The 13,163-nt window shown below is 38.8% G+C and overlaps 1 protein-coding gene across 2 annotated transcripts in view; it reads right to left on the bottom strand.

Moving 5' to 3' along the window:
- AKT1 (AKT serine/threonine kinase 1) overlaps positions 1 to 13,163 on the bottom strand; it is a 124,521-nt gene that overhangs the window by 58,291 nt on the left and 53,067 nt on the right. For both annotated transcript variants that reach the window (XM_074291038.1, XM_074291037.1), the window contains exon 3: positions 1,159 to 1,287. In XM_074291038.1, coding sequence (XP_074147139.1) covers positions 1,159 to 1,287 — 129 coding nt within the window. The remainder of the gene's footprint in view (positions 1 to 1,158; positions 1,288 to 13,163) is intronic.

Genomic DNA, 13,163 nt, shown 5'->3' with positions numbered 1-13,163 from the left:
GGCATGTCAATTCAGACAATCTCACCCCTCAGTGCCTGCCTGCTCGCCCGGCTTTGCTCATAGCACCTCTAAATGTGTCAAGGGGACAGTGACAGAGGTAGAAGGATTGACCCCAAAGGCAGAAGGGGAAAAATATTTTAAGATCATCAACACAGCAACTGTCCAGCATTAAGACGCGCTTCCAGGCCCTTTGACTCAGCAGTGTCACCCTGGGCCTGTATCCCAAGGAAATCATAAAAGAAGGAAAAGGACCCACATGCACAAAAGTGTTTATAGCAGTTCTTTGTGGCAGCAAAGAATTGGAAAATGAGTAGATGCCCATCATGGGAGGAACAGCTGAATAAGTTGTGGTACAGGAAGGTAATGTTTTGTAATTATTGTTCTACAAAAAATAATGAACAAGCTGATGCTAGAAAGACCTGGAAAGATTTACGTGAACTGATGTTGAATGGAACAAGCAGAACCAGGTATATATTATACACAATAACAGCAAGATTGTGTGATGATCAACTATGAAAAGCATGGTTCTTCTCAGTGGTTCAGTGACACAAAACAATCCAATAGACTTTGGACAGGAAACGCCATCTATGGAGACTGAATGTAAATAAACACTTTTTTTTTCCTTCCCCCATAGGTTTTTTTTCTTCCTTTCATTGATTTTTCTCTCCCAACATGATTCATAAAGCAATGTGTATTAAAATAAATAAACTTAAAAAAAAAAAGATGTGCTTTCAGGGAAAGTAACCAAGCTGCCATGAGAAGACTGTAAACATGAGTACCTGTAAACAGGTACCAGGGGAAACATTGGCGACTATCTTTGGAGTACCCAGGAATGCCATAGTCACTCCTAAGATACACTCTGTATAAAAAAAAATTAAAAAAAAAAAAATCTTCAGATTTTCCACCTAAGACTTGGTCCCACATTGCAGAGGGATCAAGCTACATTGAGTCTAAAAGTCTCAAATTTAAAGATGAAGAATTCATCTCTCCCCAAAATCTTTAAGAAATGGAAGAAATCTTAGTGGGCATCTCCTCCCACTCCCTCATTTTGTTGAGGCTGAGAGGTAAAGTGGTTAAGTAACTTATCTGACGTCACACAGGTCAGGAAGATCCAATAATGCACAGGCTCAGTTTGTCAGAATTGAGGGAACTACTTACGTGCAACTGAGAAGTTGTTGAGGGGTGACTCCCGCTGGTCCACATCTTGTGGCCGTTCCTTATAGCCAATGAAGGTCCCATCACTCTTTAGCAAGAAGTAGCGTGGCCGCCACGTTTTGATGTATTCTCCTAAGAGCATAAGACAGAGATAGGAGGTGAAGACTTGGTGCTTTCAGTGTTGTTTTTTTTTTCCCCCTACCCAGATCTTAGACCCTAAATAGGCTACATTGTACTAGCAATTTACAGTACTAATAGATAGCATGAACACTCAGAAAGGGAATAAGCTAATTGTACTAACTTCATTTTTATGGCCAGTTCCAATAATATTGTCTTGAAGAGAGCCTGACACCCAGAGAGAGGACTGTGAGAACTGAGTGTGAATCACAACATAGCATTTTCACTCCTTTTTTTTTTAATGTTTGCTTGCTTTTTTTTCTTTCTCATTTTTTTTCCTTTTTGATCTGTTTTTTCTTGTGCAAGATAATTGCATAAATATGTATATCTATATTAGATTTAACATATTTTAACATGTTTAATATATATTGGATTACTTGCCAGCTAGGGGAGGTGGAGGGGAGAAGGGGTGAATATTTGGAACACAAGGTTTTGCAAGGGTCAATGTTGAAAAATTATTCATTCATATGTTTTGAAAATAAACAACTTTAATTTTAAAAATTGAGGGTAAAAAAAAAAGAAAAGATGTTATAAAATGAGTCACTTTTTTCTATAGGGATACCATTTATTTTATATCAACTAGATTTCCTCCATATCCCTTTTCTTCCCCACTCTCAAAAAGCCATCCCTTCTAGAATTATAGAAAGAATCTAAAAAGAAGAGAAAAAAATCAGCATAAGCAATAAAAGCATAGACAAAACATGATATCCATGCAATGTATCACACCTGTAGACCTCAATCTCTGCAAAAGTGTAGAGGGGAACATATCTTCTCATTTTTCTTCTGAGAGCAAATTTGTTCTTAATAGTTTTACTACATTCACCTTTAATGATGAGATGGGATTCTTTTACCTTTCTTTTGTATGGTTGGTGGCTAGCATACTAGTGGCACTTAATGCTTAATAACTGCTTGGCTTAGCATCATTGTTCTTTCCACTTACACATTATTGTAACCGTTCTGTATACTACTTTCCTGGCTCCGTTTCATTTTATCACACTTTATGTAAGTCTCTCCATGGCTCTCTGAAGTCATCCTTTTTGTCATTTCTTATAGTACAGTAATATTCCATTATATTCAAGTACCATGATTTATTAAGCTATTTCCCAACTCATGCACATCTGGTCTAGTTTCCAGATGTGCTCTACCACAACAAAAGTGTTGCTATAAGCATCTTGATGTACATGGATCTTTTTTTGCTGTTGATTTTTTTGGGGGGAAAGAGGGACATGGAGGGAGAGTCAAAGACCTCTCTAAGTCAGAGTGGAATCTCTAGGTCAGAGGGTACACACATTTTAGTCAATTTAGCTGTATAATTTCAAACTGAACAAGGCAAGATTTTGCCTATCTTTCCACAATTCCAAACTACTGCAGTCTTTTTCATCTTGGGAGTGAGACAAAGCCTCAGAGCTCTTTTGGTTTCTTTTCTTATTATTAATCATCTGGAGCATTCTTACTTAGGTCAATTCACTTTCTAAAAGTTGTCTCCATTTTGCAGTTGTTCATTCATTTCTGTCCTAGTTGGGCTTTTCTTGGTAAAGGTACTGAAGTGATTTGCCATTTCCATGAGAAAAAAGAGGCAAAACAGGGATAAGTGACTTACCCGGAGTCACACAGCTAGGAAGTGTCTGAATCTGGATTTGAACCCATGAGCCCAATCTTCTTAATTTCAAGCCCTGTGCTCAATTCACTGTGCCACCCAGCATTTTACTCAATCACAATAGGGTTCACTTGGTACATTTAAGTGTTTGTAAAGAAGCTTTAAACTAACTTACTGAAAAAAACAACTCATTTCCATTATGACAATGAGAGCTGATGGGAATCCGGATTCTGTTTACAAAAATAGGATTAACACGTAATACACAAAGCAGTTACACCAGCTGGTTTCGGTTCTTCAAAAGGTTCTATCCCTTAGGGAATGTATATAGCCACAACAGATACCCAATTATCTCTAGGATCAAATAGAAACCCTTGTTTGCCATTAAACCGCTTTACAACCTGTCTTCTTCCTTTTCTTCAATCATTTCAGCTGTATCCAACTCTTAGAGACCCCATTTGGGTTTTTCTTGTCCTTCCAGCACATTTCCTTCTCCAACACATTTTACAGATAAGGAAACTGAGGCAAACAGGGATAAGTGACTTGGCCAGGGTCACTCAGCTGGCAAGTGTCCGAGGCTGGATATGATCCTTTCCATATACTCTATGGTCCTGTTAACTGGATAATGTATTCTTTCTTACAATGTTCCATCTCTCATCTCTGTGCCTTTGTCCTGCTTGTCACACTTAAGAACCATCTCCAGAATCCTTGTCTTCTTTTAAATTCAAAAGCCACTTTCTGTAGAATCCTCTCCTCCCAACTTCCCTTCTACATTCACCTTCCTTCTAGTTCGTATGAAATTCATATATACCTACTTATGTGGAAGAGTGGGATAGTGCACCGGTCTTGGAATCAGAAAACCCTGCATTCAAATCCTGCCTCAAATCCATCTCGGCTATGTGAGCCTTATTAGTTTTCTCAAATGTGAAATGGGGAAATCACACTAGCACCAACCTATTTTGCATTATTATAAGAATCAAATAAAACAAAGGGTTTTATTAATGATCGATGATGATGTTTTCTTCCTTATTAGAACTTAAACTCATTGGGAATAGGAAATGTTTTCATTTTCTCTGCTTAACTACTTAACTCTTAATCAATGACTGTAGACTGATGAAGGAAGTATGGACAAAAGACTTATACATAGGTTTAGCGATCTAGGTCTTATTTGGCAGACGGGAGGCAGTCTCAGGAAGGGGAAGTTTGGGACTTCTTCCTGGGGATGAAGCAAGGTCACAATGGCAGATTTGGGGCTAGATCTCTGCTCTTCTGCCTCCTACCAGGGACTCTTTCCACCACATCACACTTCCCCACACAGAGCTGGAAGGGATCAGAAAGATGTTTAGGAAGAAAAGGATAAACAAGTGGAGGAGAACCCAAGAAACAGGAAGAGATGCTGAGAAGGCTTCAGGCCCTTTGCAATCAAGACAACTGGTTCAAAACTGCTGCTGGCAGTAGTTAGTAGCACAGTCAGGAATGAAACCTATTTCCAAATCTATTTCCCTTTCCAAAAAACATCATGGTCCTCTCAATTCAACAAATATTTATTTATAAATATTATTTAATATTTAATTATATCCACCATGCCCAAGAATGATGGGAGGTGCTAGGATATAATCCCTCATTTAACTCAATTTGCCTCAGTTTCCTCATCTGCAAAATGAGCTGGAGAAGGAAATGGCAAAAACTACTTCAATATCTCTGCCAAGAAAACCCCAAATGTGGTCAGATATGACTGAAAACAACCAAACAACAAATATCAGAAACATATTTGGTCAACAAATACTTGGTAGTACTTCTGTTGCTCCCCCCACACTCTATTCCATATAATGATTGACTTACATCCTTGGACAAGGCTGTTTCTTTCTACTGAGGTGCTTTCTGTAATTAATCCAAACTGTCCCTGCCCCACTTGCCCATTCATTTTTGTCTCACTCTTCCCCTAAATTCCTTCCACCCACTGGTAATCTTTTAGTTGCATATTTGTGCTCTGTGACCATTTATTAGTCTCTGTTATGTGCAAAGCAGGGCCAGAGGAGTAAGGTGAGAATATTTGTTACCTTACCCTCCTCAAGTCATTTTCTAACTTCTTTCAAAACACAACTTGGGGATCACCTCCTGACTGTACTGTCTGTTCCCCATCCCTCTAATTACTAGCATTTTCTTCTTCTCAAAATGACTTTTGTATAACTTTGCATCATCATCTTGTATTTGCCTAGAAAGAAGCAGCCTTGTCCAAGGATGTAAGTCAATCATCATATGGAATAGAGTGTGGGGGGAGCAACAGAAGTACTACCAAGTATTTGTTGACCAAATATGTTTCTGATATTTGTTGTTTGGTTGTTTTCAGTCATATCTGACCACATTTGGGGTTTTCTTGGCAGAGATATTGAAGTAGTTTTTGCCATTTCCTTCTCCAGCTCATTTTGCAGATGAGGAAACTGAGGCAAACTGAGTTAAATGATTTGACCAGGGTCACACAACTACTAAGTGTCTGAGGTGGGATTTGAACTCAGATCTTCTTGATTCCAGGCCTGGTGCTCTATCCACTGCACTAGGTCTACTCTTTTAGCCCTTGGATTCTTTTTCTTCAACTGAGAACTTATTAATCATTCTTGATGATGTGACAGAAGAGAAAAAAAAATACCTAGAATCTACAGGAAACCCTAGATTTAAGACTTGGAAAGATCCAAGAAAGGATAGCTGGGAACCTATGGAATAAAATTCTGCAAGGGAAGCCCAATGAGGAAGAGACTCTGTCTGGATTTGGAATCAAAGGGCCTAAATCCCACTTCTGATTCTTCAAGCAACTTAAAAACTCTCTGGGCCTCCATTTCTGCATCTATAAAATGGGATGTGGGGAAAGGGCAGAGAAGACTGGACCAAACAACTTCTGAAGTACCATCTATCTATGGTCTTCTAGTCTCAAGAATGGAATCCTGAAGAAGAAAAGGGGAATCTAGCTAAATAAAATAATGCAAAAAACAAAAAGGGGAAATCTGTAAATAACTCAGAATTGAAAAGCTATGACTGGACAATGGAAGCAAGAACAATCAATGAAACTGGAATATAAAGAAAATGCTATATGTTTAACCAATATTGGATTCTTGCTGTCTAGGAGAGGAGGGTGGGGGGGAAGGGAGAGAGAAAAATTTGGAACACAAGATTTTGCAAGGGTGAAAGTTGAAAAGTATATTTGCATGTGTTTTAAAAATAAAAGGCTATTATTTAAAAGAAAATGCTAGAATTCATAATAGCAGAGGAAGACCATGGAGAACCAAAAGTGCTTAAATCTATGTTAGGGTAAGAGAAAAAAGCCTTCAGATTGATCAGAAGTCAAAATGGATGGGTTACTGATAATGAACCAATGGGAACCCAAAAAATGAACATTTTTTGTTTCTGTTTTCTCCCTCAAAAAGAATAATCAGGAGTACCTAAGTGGCACAGTGAAAACACCAGCCCTGGAGCCAGAAGAGCATGAGTTTAAATGTGGCTTCATACTTGATACTTACTAGGCATATGACCAGGACAAATCATCTAACCCCGACTGCTTCCAAAAAATAAATAAATGGTATTTAAAAAAAAAAAAAAAAAAAAAAGAAGAACAATCTTTGGAACAAAAATCATCTGTAGTAGGTTAAAAGTGAGGTACTCCTTCTATAGCAATCTAATCTTTGACAAACCCAAAGATACCAACATTAGGGACAAAAATTCATTATTCGGAAGAAACTGTTGGGAAAACTGGAAATTAGTATGGCAGAAATTAGATATGGATCCACACTTAACACCATATACCAAGATAAGATCAAAATGGGTCCATGATTTAGGCATAAAGAGGGAGATAATAAATAGATTAGAGGAACAGAGGATAATCTACCTCTCAGACCTGTGGAGGAGGAAGCAATTTATGACCAGAGGAGAACTAGAGATCATTATTGATCACAAAATAGAAGATTTTGATTACATCAAACTAAAAAGTTTCTGTACAAACAAAACTAATGCAAACAAGATTAGAAGGGAAGTAACAAATTGGGAAAATATTTTTAAAAGGAAAGGTTCTGACAAAGGTCTCATTTCCAAAATATATAGAGAACTGACCCTGATTTATAGGAAACCAAGCCATTCTCCAATTGATAAATGGTCAAGGGATATGAACAGACAATTCTCAGATGATGAAATTGAAACTATTTCCACTCATATGAAAGAGTGTTCCAAATCACTATTGATCAGAGAAATGCAAATTAAGACAACTCTGAGATACCACTACACACCTGTCAGATTGGCTAAGATGACAGGAACAAATAATGACGAATGTTGGAGGGGATGTGGGAAAACTGGGACACTGATACATTGTTGGTGGAGTTGTGAAAGAATCCAGCCATTCTGGAGAGCAATTTGGAACTATGCCCAAAAAGTTGTCAAACTGTGCATACCCTTTGACCCAGCATTGCTGCTATTGGGATTATATCCCAAAGAAATACTAAAGAGCGGAAAGGGACCTGTATGTGCCAAAATGTTTGTGGCAGCTCTTTTTGTTGTAGCTAGAAACTGGAAGTTGAATGGATGCCCATCAATTGGAGAATGGTTGGGTAAATTGTGGTATATGAAGGTTATGGAATATTATTGCTCTGTAAGAAATGACCAGCAGGAGGAATACAGAGAGGCCTGGAGAGACTTACATCAACTGATGCTGAGTGAAATGAGCAGAACCAGAAGATCACTATACACTTCAACAACAATGCTGTATGAGGATGTATTCTGATGGAAGTGGATATCTTCAACATAAAGAAGATCCAACTCACTTCCAGTTGATCCATGATGGACAGAAATAACTATACCCAGAGAAGGAACACTGGGAACTGAACGTAAATTGTTAGCACTACTGTCTATGTACCCAGGTTACTTATACCTTCGGAAGCTAATAATTAATGTGCAACAAGAAAATGGTATTTACACACATATATTGTATCTAGGTTATATTGTAACACATGTAAAATGTATGGGATTACCTGCCATCGGGGGGAAGGAGTGGAGGGAGGGAGGGGATAATTTGGAAAAATGAATAAAAAAAAAAGTGAGGTACTCCTGGAATGCAGATGGGCAAATGTTCTGATTTCAAAAAGTTCTAAAATGGCTGTTATTTTAAAGAAAGAGAGGACATTTTCCTTTAAAAATAGGGGAGAGGTTGTTGGAATATTTGAGGGTTAAGATAGCAAATCTGACTTCAGTTACTAGCAAAATTCTGGAACATATTATTCAAAGAGATGATTTGTGAGCATTTGGAAAAGGAAGTGGTGATCCCTAAGAGCCAGAATGACTTCATTAAGAATAGGTCATTCCAGGCTAACCTCATTTCCTTTTCTGGCAGGATTACTAGACCAACACATCAGGGGAACCCTACAGTCTCAGTCTACTTAAATTTAGCAAAGCATTTGAGAAAGTCTCTCAAGAGTTTCATTTCATGTGCATCAAATTGGTAAAATGGAAAAATCCAAAAACAATCAAGGTTGGAAGCATTACAGGTACACTAATGCTTTGCTACTAGAGTGACTTTCTGGAAAATAATGAGAAATGAAACTAGAAAAGTCACTTTGACCCAGTGACACCATTACTAGCCATAAACTCAAAAAAGCAGTTGAAGAGACAAACCCCTATGTGTGCAAATATTTGTATAGCAGCACATTTGTAATAACAAAGAATTATAAGGAAAGCAAGTCACTTCTTTGATTAGGCAATGTCCAATCTAACAGCAATATATGAATGTATTGTGCCATAAAAAAAAAAGACAAAAGAAGCATGGCATTAATGGGTAGAGCACCTGGCTCTTTAAAAATGTATGTAAATATTTCTAATGTTTCATTTTTCTTTCTTAATGAAGGTGAGTTTAGAGTGGGAAGGGGAGAAAGAAAGTAGATTTTCATTGTTAGAAAAAAAAGTGATTTAATTTTAAGGAGAATAATGTATACAGAAAGAAGGGAAAAAATCATTTGAATCAAGATATCTGATAGCAGGCAGAATCCTGGGAACCTAAAATCAGAAGAGGGAAGAGGAAATGAAATATGCATTTATTAAGCACCTACTGAGTACCTAATACTACAGCTTAGCACAGACACTTTGTTAATAAGCACTTTAAAAATATTACCTCATTTGAACCTCCCAACAATGCTAGGAGGTACACTATTATGATCCACATCTTACAGCTGAGGAAGCAGAGGCAGTAAAAAATTAAGTGACTTCTCCAGAGTCCCACTGCTAGAAAATATCTGAGGCTGTATTTGAACCAGGGCTCCAGTTCCAGGCCAATATCCACTGTCAAGTATACAATACATCCTTCTTGATGTTGCTCATCTATGACCTTCCATTTCCCATCTTAGTACCTTTGCCCTAGCTGTTCTCCATTTATTATCTCCTGTTTCCTCCAAAGACCACATTCTACCTGAAGTCCCCCTTTCCAACTGCAAGGGAGTGTCATCTCCCTTAATTGATTTTATTTTTATTTTGTATCTACTTATCTGAGCACTTGTCTCTTCCAATAGAATGTTGGCTTAGTTCCTTGAGGGAAATAAGTTTCACATTTTTCTTTAACACTTCAGTGCTTCCAGCTCACATTAAGTGTCACCAGTTAATTCTTATTCATTAAACACCTACTATGTGTCAGATACTCTGATAATTACTGATAATACCTCATTCCCCCCCAAAAAGGGGCAAAAAACACAGTATCTGATCCCAGGGAGCTCATAGTCTAATGGGAAGAGACAACATGAAAATTTCTATGTACAAACAAGATATAGACAGACAGGTTAAATTAGATATAATCATCAGAATTCAAAGTCTTATGTCCTCTCTCTTAGATTATTACAAGGGGAAGTGGTATGGTAGAATGGAAAGATTGTGGATCCTTTAGGACCAAGGTTCAACCCGGACCTAGCAGTTCCCTTACAACTTTCGTGACTTTGAATAAGGATTTTTCTGCATTTTTCTGTAAAATGAAGGACTGATGAGAGAAGGAAAACAGAAGCTATATGATCTTTAAGTTCCCTTCACTGGAAGGTAGGTGGTTCAGTTCTTCCTAAATTCAAATCTGCCTTCAGATACTTAATAGCCATGAAATCCTTGGTTATTCACTTAACTCTGTTTGCCTCAGTTTCTTTATCTGCAAAATGAGCTAGAGAAGGAAAGGGCAAACTGTTACTGTATCTTTTCCCCAAAAAACCCCAAAGGATTCACAAAGAATAGGACACAACAGGAAACAACTGCACCACAAAGTTTCCTTCTGGCTCTATACCTCTGATCCTAGCCTCCTTAATTGCTGTACTCCTTAATCCATTCTCTGCCTAGATGCCAAAATAATTTTCCTCTCCTTACTCACTCTTTAACTCGGCACACTCTGACTTCCAACTCTACGATGTTAATGCTTACCAGTGGTTTCAACTGCTAAATCCAACTGCCTTTTCTTCAATCACTATTCTCCTCGACCTCTCCACAGCTTTCAACACCGCTCACCCTCGACTGGATACCCTCTCATCTCTTACATTACTTGACTCTGTCACTGTTCTCTGTAGGTCTGATCTAAAGTTTTATCATCCATATCCTTCCTGTCCCCTAAGCCAGGAATCCCGGTCTTCTCTTTCCTCAAATATTCCTCCAGCAAATCACCTGACTCTCTCACTCCCTCCTACATACATTATACATGATCACAGTACAGGTTACAATGTACAAGTACATTATACATGAGCCCAGAACAAGTTCTTTCCCTTCCACTGGAATGCCATTTTCTTGAAGGCAGGGATTCTTTGTTTTTGTGGAGTATAAGTAAGAGAGGAGAAAAGCAAGAAAGATTAAGAAATGTGGTTCCAATAATAATAATAAAGAAGATAAGAATAATAATAAAGAGGAAGATAATAGTAATAATAATAGTGCAGTCGAACTGCGTTTCCTTGCTGTTCCAACAGAGTATCCCCTCTTTCCTTTCTGCCAAAAGGCTGTGCCCCTAATGTCTAAAATGAATTATTTCCTCACTTCTGATTTCTATAGAATCCCAGTTTCCTTAAAGTTCAAGGCTCAGCCCAGTTGCTACTAATACCTCCTCCAAAAGACCTTTCTTGATCCCCCAGTTCTGAGTTTTATCCTCAAATCATCTTACATTTATTTGCTCACAGACGTCTCACCAGTGGAAAGTAAATTCTTTTTAAGTCAGTCTCTTGCACGTAATAATAATTGCTCTCTCTATTTTAGTGCTTTATGGGCTACAAAGCTTTCATCCATTATCTTAAGTGAACTTCGAAACAGCTGGGGGGAGGTTGACAGGGCAAGGGTTATCCCCATTTTTCAGACAAGGAAATAGATGCTCAGAAAAGCACAGAGGCTGCTGGGAGGTCACATACATCAAGTAAATGGCAGAGTATGGACCTAGGTTCTCCTGCTTCTCAGTCCATTATGGGGTCTATTTAGTGGAACCTCAAAAAGGTAAACTGGGAGCTTCTTGAAAGTGTCTCAACATCTGCCTTCCACAGGGCTCAGCGTCCTATCCTAGCAGCAGATGTCCTCCACAGTATTTTAGCTCTTGTCATTTTTCATACTGACACACCAAAAAAAACTTCTTTTTTCCCATTTACATTTTGCAGAGCAAGTGCTTTGTGCAACAATGGGCGATTTGCTAATTAGTCAACTGCTTTATCAAACTTGGCACTTAGGGAGCTTGGGGGGGAGGAGTGAAGGGGGAAGGACAGGAGTGGTGGACAGTATCATAAATTTAAGTTATAGACCATTCATTCACATCAGCAGCACCTGGAGAATGGCAGTCTGCCTCTAAAAAAGAATGGTGGGAAAATTTTTATCCCATTTCTATGTAAACCTGAGCAAACCTTTGGGTCTGTTGTCCCCATATGTACAATAAAAGGATTGAACCCAATGGTTGCTTTTTTAGCAGGATTATTACAATACTCTAATAGGTCTTCCAACTTCAATCCTCCTCTGCCACCCCCTCCCCCATATGCATCCCTCCACATGCTTCCAGAATGATCATTTAGCTATGAATCTGATCATGAGGATATTTAAAATACTCCCACTATCTCCATGGTCAAGTGCAAACTTTTTGTCCACACTCAACACTCAGCAATTTGGTACCAGAACAGCCTTCTCATGCCATTCCTTCTATACTCAACTCTCATTTCCTGCCTTCTTCACTTTCCCTACAATATTCTTCCTTTCCCCCTTCAAATTGCTTTTGCTTTTAAATGCTTTTAAAATATCCCATTTGATCCTCACAATAACAACAAATTGAAGAAAGTGAATCAAGTGTAGGTTAAGTGACTTACTTAGGGTCACACAGCTAGCAAGTGTCTGAGGACAAATTTGAACTCAGGTCAGCCAGATGGCTCAGCGGCTAGAGTGCCAGGCCTGGAGTCTGGAAGATCATCTTCCTGAATTCAAAGCAGGCCTCAGACACTTTCTGGCTGTGTGACCCTGCTTGCCTCAGTTTCCTCATCTGTAAAATGAGCTGGAGAAAGAAATGACAAACCACTCCAGTGTCTTTGTCAAGAAAACCCCAAATGGGATCATCAAGGGTTAGAGACAATGGCTCCAGTGCTGTCTATATCCACTGGGCCACCATCTGCCATGGCTGTTCTCCCAGACCTATCAGCCCTAAGGAATGACTCATGAAAGCAGCTAGCACACCCATAAATGGCCTTGTCTCTACAACACCTAGAGTACTCATAAGTGAAGTGCATTTTATTCCCAGCATTGTTTCTGCTCCTGAGCTCAATCTAATTCCTTTCTCATGTACCAACTTTTCAGAAACTTAAAAACAGCTATTATGAGTATAGATAGCATGGTGGATAGAGTGTCAGGCTGGAGTCAGGAAGACCCGAGTTCAAATCTGGTCTCAGACATTTGACATGAGCTGTGTGACCCTGGGCAAGTCACTTAACCCTGTATGCCTCAGTTTCCTCATCTGAAGGTTATAAGTAGCCACTCCATATCATTGCCAAGAAAACCCCAAATAGAATCACAGAGTCAAACATGAACTGTTGTTGTGGTTGCTATTGAGCAGTTTCAATAGTGACTGACTTTTTGTGACCTCATTTGGGGTTTTCATGGCATAACTACTAGAGTGGTTTGCCATTTCCAGCCCATTCTCCAGATGTGTGACTTGCCCAGAGTCACATGGCTGAAAATGTCTGAATCTGGATTTCAAATCAGGTCTTCTTGGTTGCAGGCCTGTCGAGATAACAGA

Source organism: Sminthopsis crassicaudata, chromosome 2 (assembly GCF_048593235.1).
Source record: "Sminthopsis crassicaudata isolate SCR6 chromosome 2, ASM4859323v1, whole genome shotgun sequence".
NCBI lineage: Eukaryota > Metazoa > Chordata > Mammalia > Dasyuromorphia > Dasyuridae > Sminthopsis > Sminthopsis crassicaudata.
Note: the sequence above shows the minus strand (reverse complement) of the source record. Positions and strands in the feature narration are given on the sequence as shown.